Below are 20,322 nucleotides of genomic sequence, written 5' to 3'. Positions count from 1 at the left end.
ACGCTCTCACAATCGGCTCTTCTCTTTGTATTGACCCACCCACACTCCGTTCGTGGGACGAGCGTTCGTTTCAGATTGCTCTCAACTTTCGCGGTCGATCGTCGTCGTGCGGGGAGAAAGAGAGTGTGAGGGAGCGAGAGAATAAGCAGCATGTCCGAGGGACCGAGACAAAGGCCCGTGAAGCGTTAAATAATACTCGTCCGAATCGCCGGATCGATCATGCAGCAAGACGCATCGTACATTTTTCCGCGACTCCAAGTCGCCCGTGTGGGAACACCACGCTACGGAGGCGCCCGGCAGTAAGGATCGTCGAGGAGCGGGTCTTCTCCGCCACTGTGCGTATCCGCCCGCTGTTCCGCCGCGCCATTTGTCTGGGCATCACTGCTCGGGGTGATCGGCACACTACACATCGTGGCATGGTCGGACGACGCACAAAACGCTCCGATCGAGGTTGAGAACCGCATTCGAGTTTTGTAGTTAATATTTTATCAACGTGAACGTGCGCGGAAAATTACACGATGAGAGGAAGGATCTCGTAACACCGGCCCCGGTAACGAGCGTCCCGTGTCATATGGCCGCACTCGCGCCGACAAATCCGATCCTGTCCTGTTTTGTTTACGTCGCGAAGTACATCGGATTGTCTAGTCGATGTCGGCAGTCGGCTTCGCTACGCCGTGCAAAAGCTCGTCGGTGCGCTATATAACATTAACGTAGCATATTGCGATAATGTATTTCATATCTTGGTTGAACTATCGTTCAACAAAGAGCTTTTCGATTTCTGTCTCATGTATGTACACAATTGTTGTTTCAAGGCATGATTGCATGCACTTGGATAGAGGCGTCTTTCAACTTTACATTATATCCTTCTGTCTACTTTGCAGATAACTCACAGCAGGTGAATATTCTTCAGCGGAACAATGACTTCGGTTTATTTTGCTTTGCCGCTCAACATAGACAGAGTGTGCAGGATTTGCCTCACTGAAGGTACCAACCTGTCGCCAATCTTCTCCACTAATCAGGTGGAGAATGATTTCCAAGGAGAAAATTCTCTTCTCTCCCAGAAGATACAAGTCTGTGGCTCTATCGAGATACACGAACAGGATGGATTGCCTTCCCTAATATGTGACGTTTGTGCCTACAAGGCTAGAGTCGCACACGAGTTCAGGGAACAGTGTCAGAGTTCTGATGCAAAGTTGCGCATGTACTATAATAAGCCTGCTAAGTGTAATATTAATATCACAGTAAGTACTATCTTGTCTACATGTCCTGCCTCTGTTGAGATGTATTTATATTTGATATTACACTTTTCAGGATTCTTATACACAGACAGATCTGCAAACGAGGTTTGTACTGTCAACAAAGCCGAATCATCTCCAAGATGAATATTTTGTTAAGGAAGATATGCAAGTAGTAGCAAATCCACAGGAGTATGTACAACCTGCTGACCAATTTCCCAGGGATGAAACCAGTCTGAACGCCAATCAGATTCACATGCAAGATGAGAAGCTGTTCATATGCTCCATTGGATTCGAAGGGAACAAGGAGGAAGTGGTGAAGGATTCCTGCATGCCGGAGAATGTGGTTCACGAAATGTCGATAGCGCAAGAAGATGCTCAAGATACATCCAACATCATCAATATGCAAAGCAAAGACGAAATAGTGAAAGAGACGGAGCAGTATATGGAGAAGAATGGCACGGACGAACAGGAGCAATTCGTCAGTGAAAGTTTGCCCGACAATAATGTGGAGGAGGAGATGGAGGAAGAGGAAGAAAACGTACGTCCACAGAAACGTACGTCCACGAGAAAAACCAAGTCAGCGCCGGCCAAGACGTACAGCGACGACGAGATCGGCGACAATTATTACGATCCGAGCAGCGACAGTCAAGATTCGGTGGAGTCGAAGTTCAAGTGCAAGATCTGCTCGAAGCAGTACGCCACGCAGAAAGGACTGAAGAAACACTCACTTGTTCATGAGAAGAAGTACAAGTGTAATGTCTGCCTGAAGATGTTCTATAAGCAAGAGAACATGGAGAACCATCAGAAAATACACGCGTCGAAACCGCACGCGTGTCAGCTTTGTCACGCGTGTTTCTCGAAACCACAGAGCCTTGTGAAGCATCTGAAGTCACACACAGAGAAGGTGAACGACATGATTAAGCAGATCAATACGGACGAACGCAAGGATAATAAGGAGCCGAAGAAAGAGTTGAAGAGCGAGGACGACACTGACGAAGAGACCGGGCCGACGAACGAGACAGACGAATTCGAGAACGCGCCCGAGTTGTACAAGTGCGAGATCTGCAGCCAGTACTGCTCATCCCTGAAAAACTTGAGGAGGCATGCTCTCGTGCACGGCGACAAGAAGTACTCGTGTACAGTATGCAAGAAATGGTTCTTCAGACCGGACACTCTGAAGAAACACGCGGAGAAGCATGGACACGGACTGCTGGATAATCTCGTGGACGATAACAAGCTGTATAACTCAGACGACGACGAGGTGGGGCCGACAAGCAACGCGGTGAATCCCTCCTTGCCGGAGAACGAGAACGTGAAGAAAGAGGACAGTGACGAAGACGGCTCCGGGGAGTATAAGTGCCAGCATTGCGACAAGGTGATGGCCACAAAAAAAGGCCTGCGCCGGCACGTGTCGATGCATAAGCCGAAGGCCGAGCCGGTGACCTGCGAGATCTGCAGGAAGGTGTGCGCGAGCCAAGCGCGACTAGTTCTCCATCAACGCACGCACAAGCCGAAAGAGAAGGTGCCGCGCGAGTATCTCTGTCACATCTGCAGCAAGGTCTACCCCAGTAACTCGTCCCTCACGTACCACATGCGCACCCACACCGGCGTCAAGCCACACGTATGCAAAACGTGCAACAGCGGCTTCACGACTACCACCAGCTTGGCGAATCACATACGCATTCACACGGGCGACAAGCCGTTCGTTTGCCATGTCTGTAGCGCCGCGTTCGCCGTGAGCTCGGCCTTCCGCAGACACCTAACTCGGCACACCGGTGAGGCGAATTACCTTTGCAAGACGTGCGGCAAGGCGTTCAAGCGGCTCAGCACCCTCAAGGAGCATACGTACACGCACTCGGGCGAGAAACCTTACGTCTGCAAGACCTGCGGCGCAGCGTATAGTCACAGTGGCAGCCTATTCGCTCACCAGAAACGTTGTCGCGCCCAGTACGGCGACATGATCGTCGACGATCATCATCATCATCACATGCCGCACACAGTCACGCATATCCACGTGAACATGAACAACGTGAATAACGGGCAGGCCGCGGTACGGCCGGTTACTGTGATAGGTCAAATATACTAAGGCAGTCGTACGGGCACCGTATAATGGACATCCAGTATTGCATTACGTGTCACTTTGCAACGTGGCGGTTGCTGTTGTAATTGCAGTTACGTAGTGCCACTGCAACCATGTAACTGCAAATCATTCGCGCGAAGCAACGACTCCTGCATCCACGTGTGGTGCGCGAGTATGTGAGATGCAGATTATCTCGCATCAGTTGTAAATATATATCAACAGCTCTTCTTTGTCATAATAAAAGGAAACGTTCTTTGGAATACGGCTATGTTCTCGAGGACCGTCGAAGGTCTAACGCTTTGCTTTCTGAGGATACGTAGAGGAGTATTTCTTGATTGTATCATACGTACGATATTGCATATCGGAGACGCGAAAATGGAGTTTTCCAAATGAAATCGCAATAGGTCGTCGATGAAAATTTCCAGATATTTTTTTATTATTTGATGTTACAGATACGGATATATACGAGCATAACGTATAGGATGAAGCATTAACTCTATTCTTTCTGAGTAGCTTTGAACTGATAATAATTGGAAAAAATGTCTCCAATGTAAAAGTTAATTTCTTGCGAGCGATATTCATGTGGGTGACTACACTTGGAACAAAGATATGCATAACATGTCTCTTCTATGTACACTAAATTTAGTCTCGAATATTTGTTTCGACACAATCAAATCCTCCTTTACTGAATTTAATTATTTTTAAGATATTTAAATTATGTGGAATTATTGCTTCATCCTTTGTATCGATACAAATGTATGTATATATACATATACACATGCATTCATATATATATATATATTTTTTTATATATATTCATATAATCCAGATCTTGCTGTACCACATATTACATGACAGTTCTCTTACATTGCTATATTATTTCAGAGTAGTTAGCTTTCACTATTCTTCAAAATTAAAGAAACGCATTTTTCTTCCGTTTTTCTTTTTTTAGATTAAGGAACTTGTAAAGAAATTTCGGAAGGTACAATACTCGACGTAACTACTGAGTAATTGGTTTTTACGGTATTGCGCTTAAACATTTTTTCTAAAATCGATATACAAAAATAGAGTAACACTAGAAATGTAATATCAGGTATACAACTTCTGGGCTGTGATTATCACATAAATTATAACTAGATGAAGAAAAACCAGCAGATTTTATCTCCAATTAACAAAGTTAATCAGCATAAATATATAAATATTTCACCGCCAAAGTATATCATAGTTAAACGAAGAACAATCATATTCACACTATGTACATTTTGCATAATAATTTAGGTCGCACGAAAGATATGAAACGATTATAATTACTATACATTACATAGATCATGATGTTTAGAATATCACGTAAAAACATTTTGCAGTCACGTTTTTTTATCTTTGCTAACAGAGAGAATGTTAATATTATATAACAGATATATGACAGCCATGTATCCAATAATATTGTGCCACGAATGTATTCTTTTAAAAGAAGATATTCTGACATTTGTCAGAATATGATTTTAACTTAATATTCTTGTTGAAGTGGCACATTATCATTTTTACAAAGTCGTGAATGTTTAATACAATCATATTTTATATATTGACGTATGGATGAGATGGCACCGTATACATTGTTCTGTTTTAATATGGCTCGTATTATTGTCATTAATAATATATTTATGTCTAAACTGTTAAAAATACTTTTCAAACTGCTAAAATTTTGTCATTCTTGTCATTGAGAGTGATTAGAATGTTATTTATATACTTATGTTTCGTTAGTAGAAATGTATTTTTCAAGAAATATCGAAATTTAATTTCGATTTGTAGTTGAACAGAACAATCAGGATTATACAACAAAAACGAACAGTTTTATAAATAGATCGGGAATAAGTGAGGAATGTACAAATACACATGTAAACGATATCAGATTATTAATTATTATAACAAGTTATAGGCGAGACTGATCATCATTCATTTAGATATTTAATGCTATACAATTTGTAAATCATATTCGATATAAGTGGTTGGGTCAAATATGTATTTTAAAGTCCTAACTAGCATTATTGTTTTATCATGTTCTTTTTGTATTGCCAATAGTATTATTTAATCTGTAATTTTCGTCATAATATGGATAATATGGATCTCTTCAATTTGTCATAATCCTTCACAAAATTACAATATATTTATGAAGCTTTATTTTCCACAGCGCTAGTACGATTATCAATTTTATATTTGACACTGAGCATTTACTTATTGCTTTATAAAAATCTATATTGAAGCAAGTTGTGCATTATGGTCTTAATTACAAATGAAAGATGATGTTCATAAAAACACTAAAAACGAAATATATCGATTTAACAATAGAAAAAAGATATACAATCAAACGCAAATACTTTACATCAGTATACTTGATTTAATGCTAAGTTATACAATATTGAACAAAGTTTAAAAACACGAAACTCAGTATTTCTACTATTTAGAAACAGTAATTCTGTAGTGCCATCTAGATAATAGAATATTAAGAGTTTTAATCTTTCTTTCCAAAAATTTCTCGATTTGTTTTGAAATATATAAAAAATTCAATCATTGAAATATTTACCATCGCTGCTTATGACCTGCTATCTCTCCGGCAATTTTCGGTTTCGATCACGAAAGATGATTATTTGCAAAGATGACAGCTTGAAGACAATGAATTAGTTTAGTCATTTCCAGATCTTGATTCCATCTTGGAAGCGCTATCCAGTTACGTCATTTTGCATCAACAAATAATAATTCGAAGCCAAAGGAGGAGGGTTCCTAAGGCCTGTTTTCGGCACCTGTTTATATTCAAAATTGGACCAAAATGGCTGGAATCACTTCCCTATACCCTAGGAAGTAATATTTAGTCAATTCCAGCCTAAACGGAAGTATTTAGAGTGTATACTTCAAGTATACATGGTGCATCAGCGCGCCCGTATCAAGCATTTCTTTGGAAAACTAAGCGTTCCTGAGAAAAATGTTTCGGATAAAAGTTGTATGATTTCAAGGGGGACATAAGATGGTGTCATTGGTTTGACCTTGGATAGTCATTTGAAGGTCACGTGAATGTCGATTTCAATATTTTATATAGAACCCCCTATTTTTACATATCTTGTAGCTTATCTCGAGAGCTTTCCAAAACACTATCGTAGATCACGTAGAAACACTTATTACAAATACTTCTGAAAGAAATAACTAACGTATTTTCTGCCACAAGGCTAAATACGAAGTTTTGAAAAGAACTGTTTTAAGAACCTTTTTGAGCAACTACGATCCCTTAAGCTTTTAATTCAATAGACCATGTTCTGCTTATGTCCATGGCCTTATATCGGACCCGATCTCACATCTTAATCAGAGATACACAAAATGCGTGTATGCGCATACCCAGTTACGATAAAAATAAAAATAGTTCTTGTCAGAGCTGCTTCTCGAGATTTTCTTATTACGCAAAAAGATATCTTGTTATTTTTGAGTTTTTCTCCTTTATTTTTCTCCTTCTTTAATTTTTAATCTTGCATAATTATTCAGATTTGTTCTACAGTGAATTGCAATTTTTAATTAGGCGTTTCCAATATGGCAGAAAATATTAATGTTCCTGCGAACGAAACAATAACTATTCCTTTTAGTAGACCATCTATAACACATAAATGCATTATCTGCAAAGCTAAGTCGCCGCTTGTTGTTGTACCTTCCCTGGCTAAACTTCGGGTTTTTGTTAAGCGTGGATTGATAATTGATAAAAAGTGACAGGCAAGGGGACTCACGTAAACTCAACACCCTGCTCTACGTGGCTTCTTAAAGGAAGATTACGTTTACGATTTTACTGTTCACGTGTGGAGAATCAACAAGAATAAATACGATTTCAATCTCGGATCTCCTTAAGTAACGTTTCTACAAATCTATCTGTAAGAAGCCTCATAACTTGCAAAGTACTTAATGAAAAATGACTTAGTTATAAGTGTTTTGGAAAGCTCTCGAGATAAGCTACAAGATATGTAAAAATAAGGAGTCCTATATAAAATATTGAAATCGACATTCACGTAACCTTCAAATGACTATCCAAGGTCAAACCAATGACACCATCTTATGTCCCCCTTGAAACCATACAACTTTTATCCGAAACATTTTTCTCAGGAACGCTTAGTTTACCAAAGAAATGCTTGATACGGGCGCGCCGATGCACCATGTATACTTGAAGTATACACTCTAGATACTTCCGTTTAGGCTGGAATTGACTAAATATTACTTCCTAGGGTATAAGGAAGTGATTCCAGCCATTTTGGTCCAATTTTGAATATAAACAGGTGCCGAAAACAGGCCTCAGGGACCCTTCTCCTTTAAGATGATCTGAGTGATAGCAAGAGCAACATGTGGCCCAGTGTTGTCGTGCGACAATATGATCTTTTGCGTCCCTTGTTCCAGTAAATGCCTTTCTTCATTCGATTTCTTCGAATAAACGGTTGTTTTCTGTAACGGTTTGCAGTAAACGTTATTTCTGGATGAAGTAGTTTGTAATAAAGTATCCTCTTCATATCCCACAAGATATAGAGAATTTTTTCGAATGTTTGATTTTGCGATCGACGTGAACGGTTCGTACACAATCCACTTTTTATCACCAGTGATACACATATTTTCACAAAAAGTTTTTTGTAGCCTGGCAAACAGCAAAATGTGCATGTTAAATCATTATCCAATATTATGTATGCTGAGTTCATAGTTTTGTGTTACAAGATATATAACAAGTAAACAGATTTTAAGAATTAGTTATATTTTGCAATTCTGTACATAAATATTTACATAGGGATCAAGTTATTTATACTTAATAAAAAATTCTCATCAGCAGTTTTGTATTTAATATCTCACATTCAGAAACGTATTGTGTAAGTAAATTTAGATACATACGTATTCATATTAAACCATTTATATCACGTACTCTGTTGTAAAAATAAAAGATATTAGGCATTTTTACGTTTTTTGTTCTGTTTCTTTAAAATACGATAACGTCGCCAGATTGAATTTCTCGTCCTTCGAAGCACTTTGGCTAAATCAGTATACTTGCTCCTTTCATCAAGAGATGGATTATTTTCTAAGTGATCTATTATCAATTGATCCTCTTCAGGTTTATACCTAGCAATTTCAACTTGTTAATTTTAGCTGATACCATCCATTATCTTTAAAAAACCAACTACTTATTATTTATAAAATATATTTAGAAATAAGCAGTAACAGTTATTTTAAAATAATCATAAAAATATATTATATAACTCATGCATAAATGCGTTTTGTTTATATTACCTTGCTTGTACATGGCCTTCATACAAATTTCTAAATCTGTGGTAAACACTGTATAAGGTTCTATTTGGTAGATCATTAGCCAAAAATTGTACAAACTTTCGTCTTTCAGAGATATGACGTATATTTGTTATTTTGTTACCTATCCTCATTTGCAAAAATGGTTTACGATTTGTTTCATCCCAATTATGTAACTATTTCAAAACATATATCAATATTTTTTTATACTTAATACACAAGTTATAAAAAGTTTTCATCTTTAAAGGTCATTCTACAATACGTGTCGTAAGTTGTAAGCCGTAAGAATTGGCGAATCACAGTCGATTATTACAAAAATAATCAGCTATAATTGGCCAGTTCTTACGGCTTACAGCTTTCGACACGTATTATAGAATGATCTTACCAGTAAAGTATTTATGTTTGTACACTAACCATACAAAATTTTTTCCAATTACGAACAATAATTTCGTCTTCCTCAACAGAATATACACCTTTCTTGAGCGGCACTATTTGTTCAAACTGTTTTATTATCTCTCTCGTTGGCATATGAGATCCTGCACGTGTTTCAAGCATATGCTGCAGTGGCACTGTGTGTTCCAGTTGCACAGATAAATTGAATAATTTCTGCAATAAAAATAATCACACATATATCACATTATGGAAAGCTTTTATTATATTAAATTTCTCTCAAATCTATTACCGCTGCATCCACAGGAGACAGTTTCTCCTTTGATATCATTTGCTTTGCTAAGTATGTTGCATCGCTGCAGTATTCTGAATCATCGTTAAATTTAACATTTGCCTCAGAATCATCGTTATTGATATTTTTATTATCGGATATTTCCTCCGTATCGCTATCTTCAACCTTTATATTTCCCATTATAATAGATTTAAATTGTGTATATACACTGTAACCACCTAACCTCGTCAACGTTTAAATTATACTACAAAAAGTTTCAGTTCAGTTCGTTATATGGCTCCGGACTGCATACAGCAATGTCAATACGCCATTTCCCAGTAATATGATGTAAAAAGAAAAACAGGGACAACGTGTACACAGTCCCCACGATTAAAAAATTATGCGTAGTTACAAGAATCACATCCAACTGTCACGGAGGCGAACAAAAGACTTCTTCAAAAAGTTTATTCTATTAAGCCAGCTGCACACGGTGCTTGTTTTCGTGCTGGATTGCTTGCTGGATGAAAATATTGCGTTCTGATTGGTACATTTCCGAAGATGGATGGAAATGCACCAATCATAATCGATTATTCTTATAATAATCGATTGTGGTTGGTCTATTTCTTACTATTTACGCTTAGAACCTTATTCTTGCAACCATTGTAGATGGGCCTTTATGGACGCGAACATTAAGCCCCTTGCACAATGCCAGGCAACAGGCAATAAGAATAAAAATAAAGACCAATCACAATAGATTATTCTTGTAATAGTCGATTGTGATTGGTCTATTTTTATTCTTATTGCTTGTTGCCTGGCATTGTGCAAGGGGCCAAAAGTGCAAGCACCGACAAGGTAATATAAAGACTATCAGCCTTAAGTAAATTTTTATATTAGCCAAGGAGGCCCCGAGAGGCTCAGATTAAAGAGAGATGATAATACCGAATATTTTAGCTGTATCACAATGGTAATCGAGGTATAGTATTGGATAAATGTTCATGTTATCTTCAGTATAGCTAAAATATTTGGTATTACCATCGCTCTTTAATTACCTCCGGGTCCCTCGAGGCTATCTTGGCCAGTACGAAAATTTATCCAGGGCTGTCAGTCTTTGTATTACCTGGTCGATGGTGCAAGTAACGCAAACGGACCTTATGAGTTTGTTCTTTTTAGTTGCACTGAGTTGGTGCAATAAGCTGGAGGAAAAATATAGTCGTCTATCTTATTGCTCTAACTTATTGCATTAATTGCATTAATTCAGCAGTGCAGCTAAAAAGAACATATATTCTACTGAACTTGTCTATAGGTCATATACGATATTTCAATGGAATAATTTAATTGGTCGGGAATAGTGATATCTAGTGACATTCGTGAAATATAATGGCTGCGTTTCGATATTCACTGCTAACATTGAAAATCTATAGTATATGTGACACAAACTATGTATTTTCACCGGCAATGAATATCGGAACGCACCCAATGGGTGCATTCAGTACTACAACCGCTCACTGAGCGCTAAGTGAACTCTTGCATTTGATTGGTGTATATTTTTAAATCTAAAGGTATATACCAATCAGGTGCAAGAGCTCACTTAGCGCTCAGTGAGCGGTTGTAGTACTGAATACACCCATTGGCCGCGTTTAGTAGAACAAAGTGATTAGAGAGCGCTTAGTGATTTTTGTCTGTGATTGGAGCATTCTTTTAGATTCTTCATAGACCCAGAAATATTTACCAATCAGGAGCGAGATTCGGTGGAAAATCTAGTAATGTTGTCCAACTGTTGAATCTGCTGAATGCGGCCAATGGCTGCGTTCAGTAGACAACATTACTAGATTTTCCACCGAATCTCGCTTCTGATTCGTAAATATTTCTGGGTCTATGAAGAATCTAAAAGAATGCTCCAATCACAGACAAAAATCACTAAGCGCTCTCTAATCACTTTGTTCTACTGAACGCGGCCATTATCTGCTATTTCGAATTCCATGTGATTATACCTTTACGTATATATAGGAAAACTGTACGTTGCGAACCAGCTTGACGTTCAGTAATGGCGGACTCTGTTGATAATTACACTGGCGTCAGGTACTGAAGTCGAACATTCTTCCGTCATTACTATTGACAGAGAGGTGAATTCGGATCTCTAAACTGCCAGAACGAATAATTGGTGTAAGCGACAGAGATGTCGACAGATTTTTATATACGCTACTACGTCGGTCACAAGGGCAAGTTTGGCCACGAGTTCCTGGAGTTTGAATTCCGGCCGGACGGCAAGCTTCGTTATGCCAATAATTCCAACTATAAGAATGACACGATGATCCGCAAGGAAGCGTATGTACACCAATGTGTAATGGAGGAACTGAAGCGGATTATCCAGGACTCGGAGATTATGCAAGAGGACGATTCGTTATGGCCACAGCCTGATCGTGTCGGTCGGCAAGAGCTGGAGATCGTGATCGGTGACGAGCATATATCATTCACTACCTCCAAGACCGGGTCTCTCCTGGATGTTAATCAGTCGCGCGATCCGGAAGGATTGCGATGCTTCTACTATCTTGTCCAGGATCTTAAGTGCTTGGTATTCTCGCTGATAGGACTGCACTTCAAGATAAAACCCATATAATTTCAAATTTCTCACGCGTCGAAATATAATGATAAGACTTATTCTAATAAAATGTCTCCTTTAATAAAATGTAAAACTTTGTAGTCGTCTGAGTTTCCTTTAATGTGAGAAAATTTTGGTTTTTTTTTTACCTCCTGCACCTGAACTTCGTTGGTGTCGCATCTCATTTAACCTAACTTATTTTACCCGAGAAACGGGAAGCTGTCGATTTGTCGAACACTTGACATCGTCGTATCTGAGATTCATCTTGTTTCCGTGATTTATTTTCGCAAGAATGCACTCGTTCGCACGTGTTGCTTCAGCATCCCAGGTTTAAAAAGTTAGAACAATCGTTCGATTCCGCGAAGAGAAGTCAACAATAGAATACATATGTTTTGTAAAGCTGATTCGATTAATCTTTTATCTGATAAACTTGATGAAACTTATAAATATCTATGATTAATGAGTAAATATCAATATTGCGTCTTACAATAAACGAATGTTATTGTCAAATAATTCGTGAACTACAATTCACAGGTATTCTGGCAATATTATTCACAAATTTCGCATGGTGAGTGCATGCAGTCGATACCATTTGCTTTAATATAAGGTAATATTAAATTAAATATATTTTAACATTCATTTTCATTATAAATAATAGAAATTCAATTTATGTAAAAAAAATTATAAATTTTCAGTATGTACATAATATAAATACATAATATAAATATTAAAATCCTATGAATTTCTCTCTCTCTCTCTCTCTTTTTTATATAACGCATACAAAACATCAAGTTTTCATAATGTATATATGTAGTAACTGGGTGTAATTTGATAACCATTCCTAACCTTAAACAATCTAGATCTTCCCTCGTGATTTATATGTATGGTTGACAAATATTGTGAATTATTTCTGATTGTGTGCAGTATACTTTAATTTTAAACAAAGGAATTTCTGTAAATTATTTTACAGTGTAGTAATACGATAATTTTAATCACAGATTAAAAATGTCCAGCGAACAAGATGTACCAACAAACGTGCCACAAAACGAAAATTTCAGTCATCAGGAGGAAGAACGTGTTGTCATAGATGCTGTTCATGAAAGATTTCGGAGAATAGACGCCATTATTGATAATTCTCGTCGAATATATCTTCGTTGTGACGATTGTGATAGCCAGATTCCATGGGATGATGTTGCTATAAGAAATCACTTCAACAGTTTGCATTTCTCAAAATATCATTGCTCCTACTGTAGAGGCAAAGTATTTGTATATCGAAAAGTAGTTATAGTGAATGGCAATGAGACATCGGAGGAAATTATATATCATAAATGTAATCATAATCAGCAAGCAGAAACAGGTGTGTGAGAATTACAGAAGTAGCAATATTCTTTATTAATGTCCTAAATATAAAATATATGAATTTAAAATTTCTTTAATAGAAATTTTATACAATTGTCTCTCTAATAGACCTGATTAATGAGTCAGATATTACTCAGATCTTGTATAGTTATATAATTATATAGTTATATAATAGTAATATAGTTATATAATTAAACTAGCGATGTTTGTAATTCTTTTTTAATAGTATTGAATTATTTTTGACCATGCTTATTATATATCTAATTATATTTCATATGTCAGATATGAATTTTATATTTTTTAAATGTTTAATACTACGAACATACAAACTATGAATTCTTTGATTGACGACTTCAAAAGTTGTCTGTCCTTTTTAGATCTAAGTACTTATAATAGCAAATGTGTGGTTCCTACATATGAAAGATCATATGATTGGTCACCAAAGTAATTTAAAGATTAGCCATCAAAGTAATTTAAAGATTATCTTAAAGGTATTTGTGAAAAAATTGTAGATTCTTTGGGCTAATATATTTTGTATCATTTTTAATAAAATTTAGATATATTTGGGAATTATAATTCCCTTTTCTTCTTATAATACATCATAATGTAGCATTATTAATATATATAATATATATATATATATATAATGTAGCATACATTATATAAAAGTTAAAACAAATATATTGCTGTAACTAGAGGTATAAAAGATAATTTTTTGTAATGAATTTTTGTAGACCTGAAAGTAATCTCCAAATCATTATGTAAGATTTTGTTACTAATTGCTATATTTTTTATATTGTAAGGATTTTTATATAAAATAAATTGTAAAAGCTAAAAATATACATAAAGAAAAAATATATAAAAATCAGAAATGAAAGAAATGTATTTCTTTTATACACTGCTGCAGATGAAATATGTATATTATTTTATATAGGTGAAAGATAATCATTTTTTTATTGTATAGAATGAAAACTTATATTATAAACTTTGAGCTTTACAAATACACAAAAGTCAATTTCAAGTACAAAGGTACACGAATTTGTACATAGTGTTTATTTTTCTATAACTAACATTCATTGGAAAACATTTCCGATATTTTAATTATACATCATAAAACTTTGATTATTCAATAGAAACAAGTAGTCTTTAACAAAGTTCGATAGTTTATTTATTAAACTTCTTATGGTAGAAGTTCATGTTTATAAAGTTAAATAGACAATTTTTTACTTAAATGTATATAATGTATAATTTATATATAATGTATAATTTCTCTCTGTGACATATATCACATACATCTATATATGTATATAAATTTATAAATTAAATAAACTTTCAACGAAACATTTACTAGATTAAACATTAGTTATTTCATTCTTATTATATTTACCACACCTATTACATTACCCTCTCTTTCTAGTGGTAATACAGAAATTTCCAGTGATGGCTACTAACATTTTAAAGAAATACTAACATTTTAAATAAAGAAACTTGTATAACATAGAGGATATATATATATATATAATCTATGTTATACAAGTTTCACATATATACACATACGTACTTATAACGTAAATAAAATAAAATAAAATTTTGTGAAATTATACTAACATATTAAACAAAATGCGCATACATCACACGTAAATTCTTTGATACTGTCCCATAGGATAGCATACATAATGTATGTGTAGAATTTTTTCTTATTTTTTATAATTATAAATATCGATATTTTCTTCAGATCTCTTTTGTATTTTTATCACACCTGTGTATGTATTCTATATATGTTATGGCACATATATACACACGGATCTTTTTATTAAAAAACTCTAATTATATAAATTATATTATAATACATATACATGAGGTTTTTAAAAAAGATACCGTGTGTGTATGTGTATTATTTCATTTCTTATAAATGTGCGAATTGCAGTTAAATTTAACAGAATTTTTACAGAAAATTTACAGCTATGAGCATGCAGTAAAAAAGCTTGCATACATGTTCCACATAACATAAAATGTCTTCAAGTGTATAATTTTCTATCTCTACATTTAAAAGATTAGAAAAGTACATATATTCAACATATAGATATTCATATCCATAGACAATTATATAAGTTGTATCGGTTGTAAAATGTCCTGTATGCAAATATATGTATGAAGCTAATACTGACATCATAATGTATAAATATCATAGACACGTACCAAATACAATTTGCAAGTGTACATAAATTTTTTTATTTAATAGACTAGTTCATATATGATAGGTTTTCTCAATATTATGAAACTGACACTACTTTTATCACATTCATTTACCAGATGGGAATTTTCTTGTATCACACCCATGTATATTCTAAAGACATATCACGATCTCTCTTTCTCTCTTTTTCTTTCTCTCGATAGCATAGCTCGATTTATCTCTTTCCACATAAAATATATTCTTCGTGAATCTATGAAAATGTTAAAAATTATCTAACAAATGCACCATAGATCAGACTATGTTATTTGAAGCCTCTGTATGCTGGGCTAAACTAACATACTGGCCCCAGGGAGATATAGTAATTAATAAGATATTTTGTACCGAAAACTGGGATATGCATACAGGCTGTATTAGAATGTGCAAATTAATCTGTGGAACCTATTATTAACAAAATCTGTCTAGAAAAAAAGCTATGATAAATGCATCTTTTTAAGATATAAAAGCAAAATATGCCCATCTTGTGAATAAAGGCATTAGGATATGCAAAGTTTAAGACTATGAATAAACTTAATCATATTCTTTGGGTGAAAATAGGCAATGTTATGAAATCAAATAAAATTAGATTTTTCTAAATCACTAGTTGCGGGAATATTATTCGATGGACAACGTACGAAGTACGTTGTAAAACGTGTAAAGTAATCGTTAGAACGAATAATCAGTAAAGGAAAACCAACTAATATATTAATATATACTTGTGAAACTAATTATTACTTAATAAAAAATAAGAAGCCTCATGAGATATGTTTTTGATCAGTCGAAGGAAGGAACGAAATAATTGGTAGATAAATTTAAGAGGCCAGAGTTAAAATAGCATTTCGTGGATGGATGCTCGTATGGATGCCTGTGTGTGATTAACGCTAATGTAACAAATTACAGTGTGCGGATACATTGCATGTGCAATTTCTCTAGTAAATCGATTTGTACGAACTTCTTATGGCAAAACAATTGTGGCGAAAGTTGTTGAAATTGGCATTTATATACAGAACATAAGCGAGTAGTTCTGCTTTGCTTATAAAAAATATACTACTCTGTTCTGTATAGCTTATATATGTTCTGACATATATCATGGCGGATATCTCTTTTTCACACGTAAATATCTCCGCGAACTACCTCGATAGTTCATGCTGCCTGATGACGGGTGCTGGGGATGGGTCCTTGAAAATAATAAAATATCACCAGCACCTTATTTCATCGCGTGATTCTTTAAATATAACTTCAATCTTGTCGGATAATCCGTCATCACACCAGTTGCACCCAGCTCAAATGCTTTCTTGAATTCTTCATCTTTATTTAAGACCCAAAAGTATACCTATACAAGTATGCAGCGACACACGAGGCGTTAAGACGTTAAAGTTAAATATACGATAACGATAAAATCTTGAGATAAAAAGATTTACTCACATGTATGCCTCGTGCTCTTAAATGGTTAAACAAGCATGGTCTCATTAGTAGTACATTAATTGTACGTACAACTAATTTTTCCAATGGTAAAAATGTTGGACTTGGGCCACCTATACGCCTGGAATAACATTGCAGGATTGTATGCTTCAATTCCACAATAATTGTGAGAAATGTTAAGAGACATTTTAGTCATATTACCGTAAATAGATTGAAGGTAAAAAGATTTCAAGATGTGTTTCCTTCAGTGGTACAAATGGCAACAAACCAGTATACATAAGAAATATCAACATTGTCACACGTTGCATTGAAAATAGTAAGTTTACACTTGGATTCTGCACATAAACAAAAACAATATTAAAAATCTACAAAGGTCAACAGTTTGCACATTTACATACTGTCTTCTTCTAATTTTCAGGAAAGCTTACATTTGTGTGCCAACATACCATTTTATAGCACTTTTGCGTAACTTCATCACTGAAGTTTCCCCAAACTGTGTACTCCTCTCTCTTGTATTCTTTTATAAGATCAGACACTTTTGATATAAGTCGATCGTCGTTGATTTTAATATCAATGTTAATAGGAATAATAGGAAATGCCTCAAAGACTTCTCGCAGTAGTGCAAATCGCCGATCTTCTTCCCTCGCAGAACCAACATACTCCACATCTGCCCAACTACGGTTCTTAAATAATTTCGTTCAAAGATATCATTTTTTCTTAAAACAATAAGTAACAATACCTGGATCAAAATCGATCGGTAAACGTTGCTTCAAAAGTGGCAAATCTTTGTAATCCAGCTCAGAAATGTTCTTGTCCACGCCGGTACTGCGAAAGAGATTCTGATCATGGGAGACTATCACTTCGCCGTCTCTCGTGAGGTGACAATCCAATTCCAGCATTTGAGTTCCAATCGCCACTGCTCTATAATCGCAAGTGGACATTTTCGACTTCATTATTCCAGTCTCTATTTTACCTTAGTACACAATCGTTTGAAACGCACAGATTTAAACACAAATGTGAATCGAGACCTCGCAATAAGGATTCGAAAAATATTTCAACTAACCGTCTAAATGCGCACATCGTATTCTCGTAGCTCTCGCCCGCTCCTAAAATTTATTTAAATACATATGATTAATAAGAGTCATACGCACAAAGTGCACAATCATCGCATGGCTCGATGATATTACGCACGGAGTAATTGACGATGAAAGACAAAGAAAAGACTCACCACCCCGGTGGCTAATATGCTGGCAAAGAAACTTCACTTTCTTTTTCTTGTGCAGCAGAGTAGGATATTTGAACAGTATCATCGAAGTCAGCATGTAGCCACCGATCAGCGTGTACAGTAACATCCTTGCTCGTCTCACTCTTTATCCACCGTCGAACATTCCGCTACGCGCACAGGGGACTTCTGATGACTCTGAGTAATACAAAATAAACGTGACAGGAAGAAACGGCGGCGATGACGGACGGAGCAGACGACAAGTGGCTTCTTCTTTTTCTTCTTTCAACTATGGGCCCGAGATTTCAACCTCTCTGTCCACTTCAAGTTAATATAATAGTTAGATGACGCAGCCAACCTTGCGTACAAAACTCTCCAGCAGGAGGATAACCTGGGTATTGCTGGAAAAAACTAAATCGACAATTTTCTCAGCAGGGCCGACACCCGCTTTGTGCAGTTCTTTTATAAGCCAATAAGATTCCTTCGAATTTCGGCAACATTCAAAAGATACATGATCAATGGTTTGGATACAATTGTCAAACGGACACAATGGAGAGTCCGCTATGCCTTTATCAAATAAATGAGCATTGACAGCCACGTGATGCGTTCGAAGTCTTCCTATAAGGGTCAATGTACTTCTTGATAAATAATTATATTCTCTGAACCATGGATTTTCGAGTTTCATTCTGGCTCTGTTAAAATAACAGTGGCCCTTCATCAATGCGGACATCTTCAAAAATTTGAATGATTCCTCTTTAATTTCTGAACTTATCGACTTGAACAAGCTGAAATAAGGATAAATCTGCTGATGAGGATCACTAGGCGATTCTCTCAATGCCGCTTCCTTGGCCAGTGCATCAGCTCTTTCATTGCCCAAGATGTCACAACGACTTGGGATCCAGAGCAATTTCACAACCGTACCATTACAGTGGAGCTGATACAAAATATTTTTTATTAAAATGATCCATGGATGCGTATATTTTGAATCTGAGACTTTTAGAATCGATGAGATCGCGCTTCTAGCAATTATTGCTTTTTGATATTATGTTCATCGATAATTCTGAGGGCGTGTAACAGGGCCGTGAGTTCAGCCTCAAAGATAGAAATCAAGCTAGAGAGACTGATTCTCTTTTCAATCAAAGGATTAAAAGAGAACACGGCACAACCTGTTTCATCAGAGCCACGTTTACTACCGTCTGTATATAAGATTGTGTGTTCATGACATTCATGATTTTTCAGATATGATTGAAAGAGGTGTTCCGCAGAGGGTGTTATGGAAATAATGGAAACAATGCTGGTAGTAGAGGAAATATTATCTTTATTGCATTTAATCTGAAAATTGAAACCCGAACAAGAGTCCCCCTCCGGCTGAAAACTCCCAACTTTCAGGGAAAAATCCAAAGAATTAGGTAGAGAAGTACGATACATATTAGCCCCGAATTGCTCCCATAAGCTCATGAGGGTGGATAAAAAAGGATCTTCCATACCATGAAGTCTCCTCCTGCCAGTATTTGAAAAGAGCCATACGACTAGTCTAGACAAGAAATGCGATTTCACAGAGGCTTTTAGAACGTATCTGCAGGTCAATAAAGATCTACGGAACTGCAGAGGAAGTTCACCAGCAAGATCCAGCGCAACATTAATAGGTGTTGTAGACATTAAGCCCATAGCGATTCTAAGCGCAAAAAATTGCACTCTGTCCAAAATAAGGGCATCCCGAGGAGCAATATCCAGAAAGGAAGACGAACCATAATCTAAAGATGACCCGATCCAGCCTTTATAGACAGCAATCAAGTTGCGAGGGTGAGAACCCCAAGAAACACCAACAATAACCCAGACAGCACAATGTCCAAAACTGGGACATAAGACGTCTTTAAGACGTCTTTAAGACGACTTAATGATGTCTTATTTTCAGACATCTTAAAGACCACTTAAAGATGTCTTAAAGACATCTTATGTCCCAGTTTTGGACATATGTGCGGTCTGGGAGCCTTCATAACATTCAGGTTAGGCACCAATATCCGGAGTAACATCCATAGGATCGATCTCCATCCCGACAGATAAGGCTGCGTTCCGATATTCACTGCCAGTATCGAAAATATATACTTTATGTCACATATATTATAGATTTTCAATACTGGCAGTGAATATCGGAACGCAGCCTAAATCACTTGTATATGAGAGATCACGTGTACATCACG

General features: G+C 36.1%; 4 protein-coding genes across 8 annotated transcripts; 2 read left to right on the top strand and 2 right to left on the bottom strand.

Annotated features, from left to right (window-relative positions):
• The first annotated feature begins 67 nt into the window (after positions 1–67).
• Positions 68–4,215, top strand: LOC105184414 (zinc finger protein 260). 5 transcript variants are annotated; one of them, XM_025300196.1, is made up of 3 exons: positions 68–450; positions 882–1,241; positions 1,327–4,215. In XM_025300196.1, the coding sequence occupies exons 2-3, from the start codon at positions 918–920 to the stop codon at positions 3,322–3,324; spliced, it is 2,322 nt and encodes a 773-aa protein (XP_025155981.1). In that variant the 5' UTR covers positions 68–450; positions 882–917; the 3' UTR covers positions 3,325–4,215. The 5 variants fall into 5 exon arrangements, with proteins under 5 accessions (XP_025155981.1, XP_025155980.1, XP_011141508.1 ...); XM_025300195.1 differs by having other exon boundaries at positions 73–335; positions 1,312–4,215; XM_011143206.3 differs by having other exon boundaries at positions 73–690; positions 1,312–4,215.
• A 4,036-nt stretch (positions 4,216–8,251) lies between these two features.
• LOC105184415 (uncharacterized) lies at positions 8,252–9,705 on the bottom strand. Its single transcript, XM_025300160.1, has 4 exons — positions 9,311–9,705; positions 9,043–9,234; positions 8,614–8,804; positions 8,252–8,445 (listed from the first exon to the last, which is right to left on the bottom strand). Exons 1-4 carry the CDS (start codon positions 9,488–9,490, stop codon positions 8,274–8,276), a joined length of 735 nt encoding a protein of 244 aa, XP_025155945.1. The 5' UTR covers positions 9,491–9,705; the 3' UTR covers positions 8,252–8,273.
• A 1,606-nt stretch (positions 9,706–11,311) lies between these two features.
• Positions 11,312–11,989, top strand: mago (mago, exon junction complex subunit). Its single transcript, XM_011143209.3, has one exon. It carries the CDS (start codon positions 11,466–11,468, stop codon positions 11,904–11,906), a length of 441 nt encoding a protein of 146 aa, XP_011141511.1. The 5' UTR covers positions 11,312–11,465; the 3' UTR covers positions 11,907–11,989.
• A 4,492-nt stretch (positions 11,990–16,481) lies between these two features.
• On the bottom strand, positions 16,482–18,476 carry LOC105184418 (lysophospholipase D GDPD1). Its single transcript, XM_011143211.3, has 7 exons — positions 18,128–18,476; positions 17,963–18,005; positions 17,639–17,820; positions 17,346–17,566; positions 17,101–17,234; positions 16,903–17,020; positions 16,482–16,810 (listed from the first exon to the last, which is right to left on the bottom strand). The coding sequence occupies exons 1-7, from the start codon at positions 18,249–18,251 to the stop codon at positions 16,685–16,687; spliced, it is 948 nt and encodes a 315-aa protein (XP_011141513.1). The 5' UTR covers positions 18,252–18,476; the 3' UTR covers positions 16,482–16,684.
• Positions 18,477–20,322: the final 1,846 nt, after the last annotated feature.

The sequence above is a fragment of the Harpegnathos saltator genome, unplaced genomic scaffold (genome assembly GCF_003227715.2).
Source record: "Harpegnathos saltator strain DR-91 unplaced genomic scaffold, Hsal_v8.6 scaffold33, whole genome shotgun sequence".
Taxonomy (NCBI): domain Eukaryota; kingdom Metazoa; phylum Arthropoda; class Insecta; order Hymenoptera; family Formicidae; genus Harpegnathos; species Harpegnathos saltator.
Note: the sequence above shows the minus strand (reverse complement) of the source record. Positions and strands in the feature narration are given on the sequence as shown.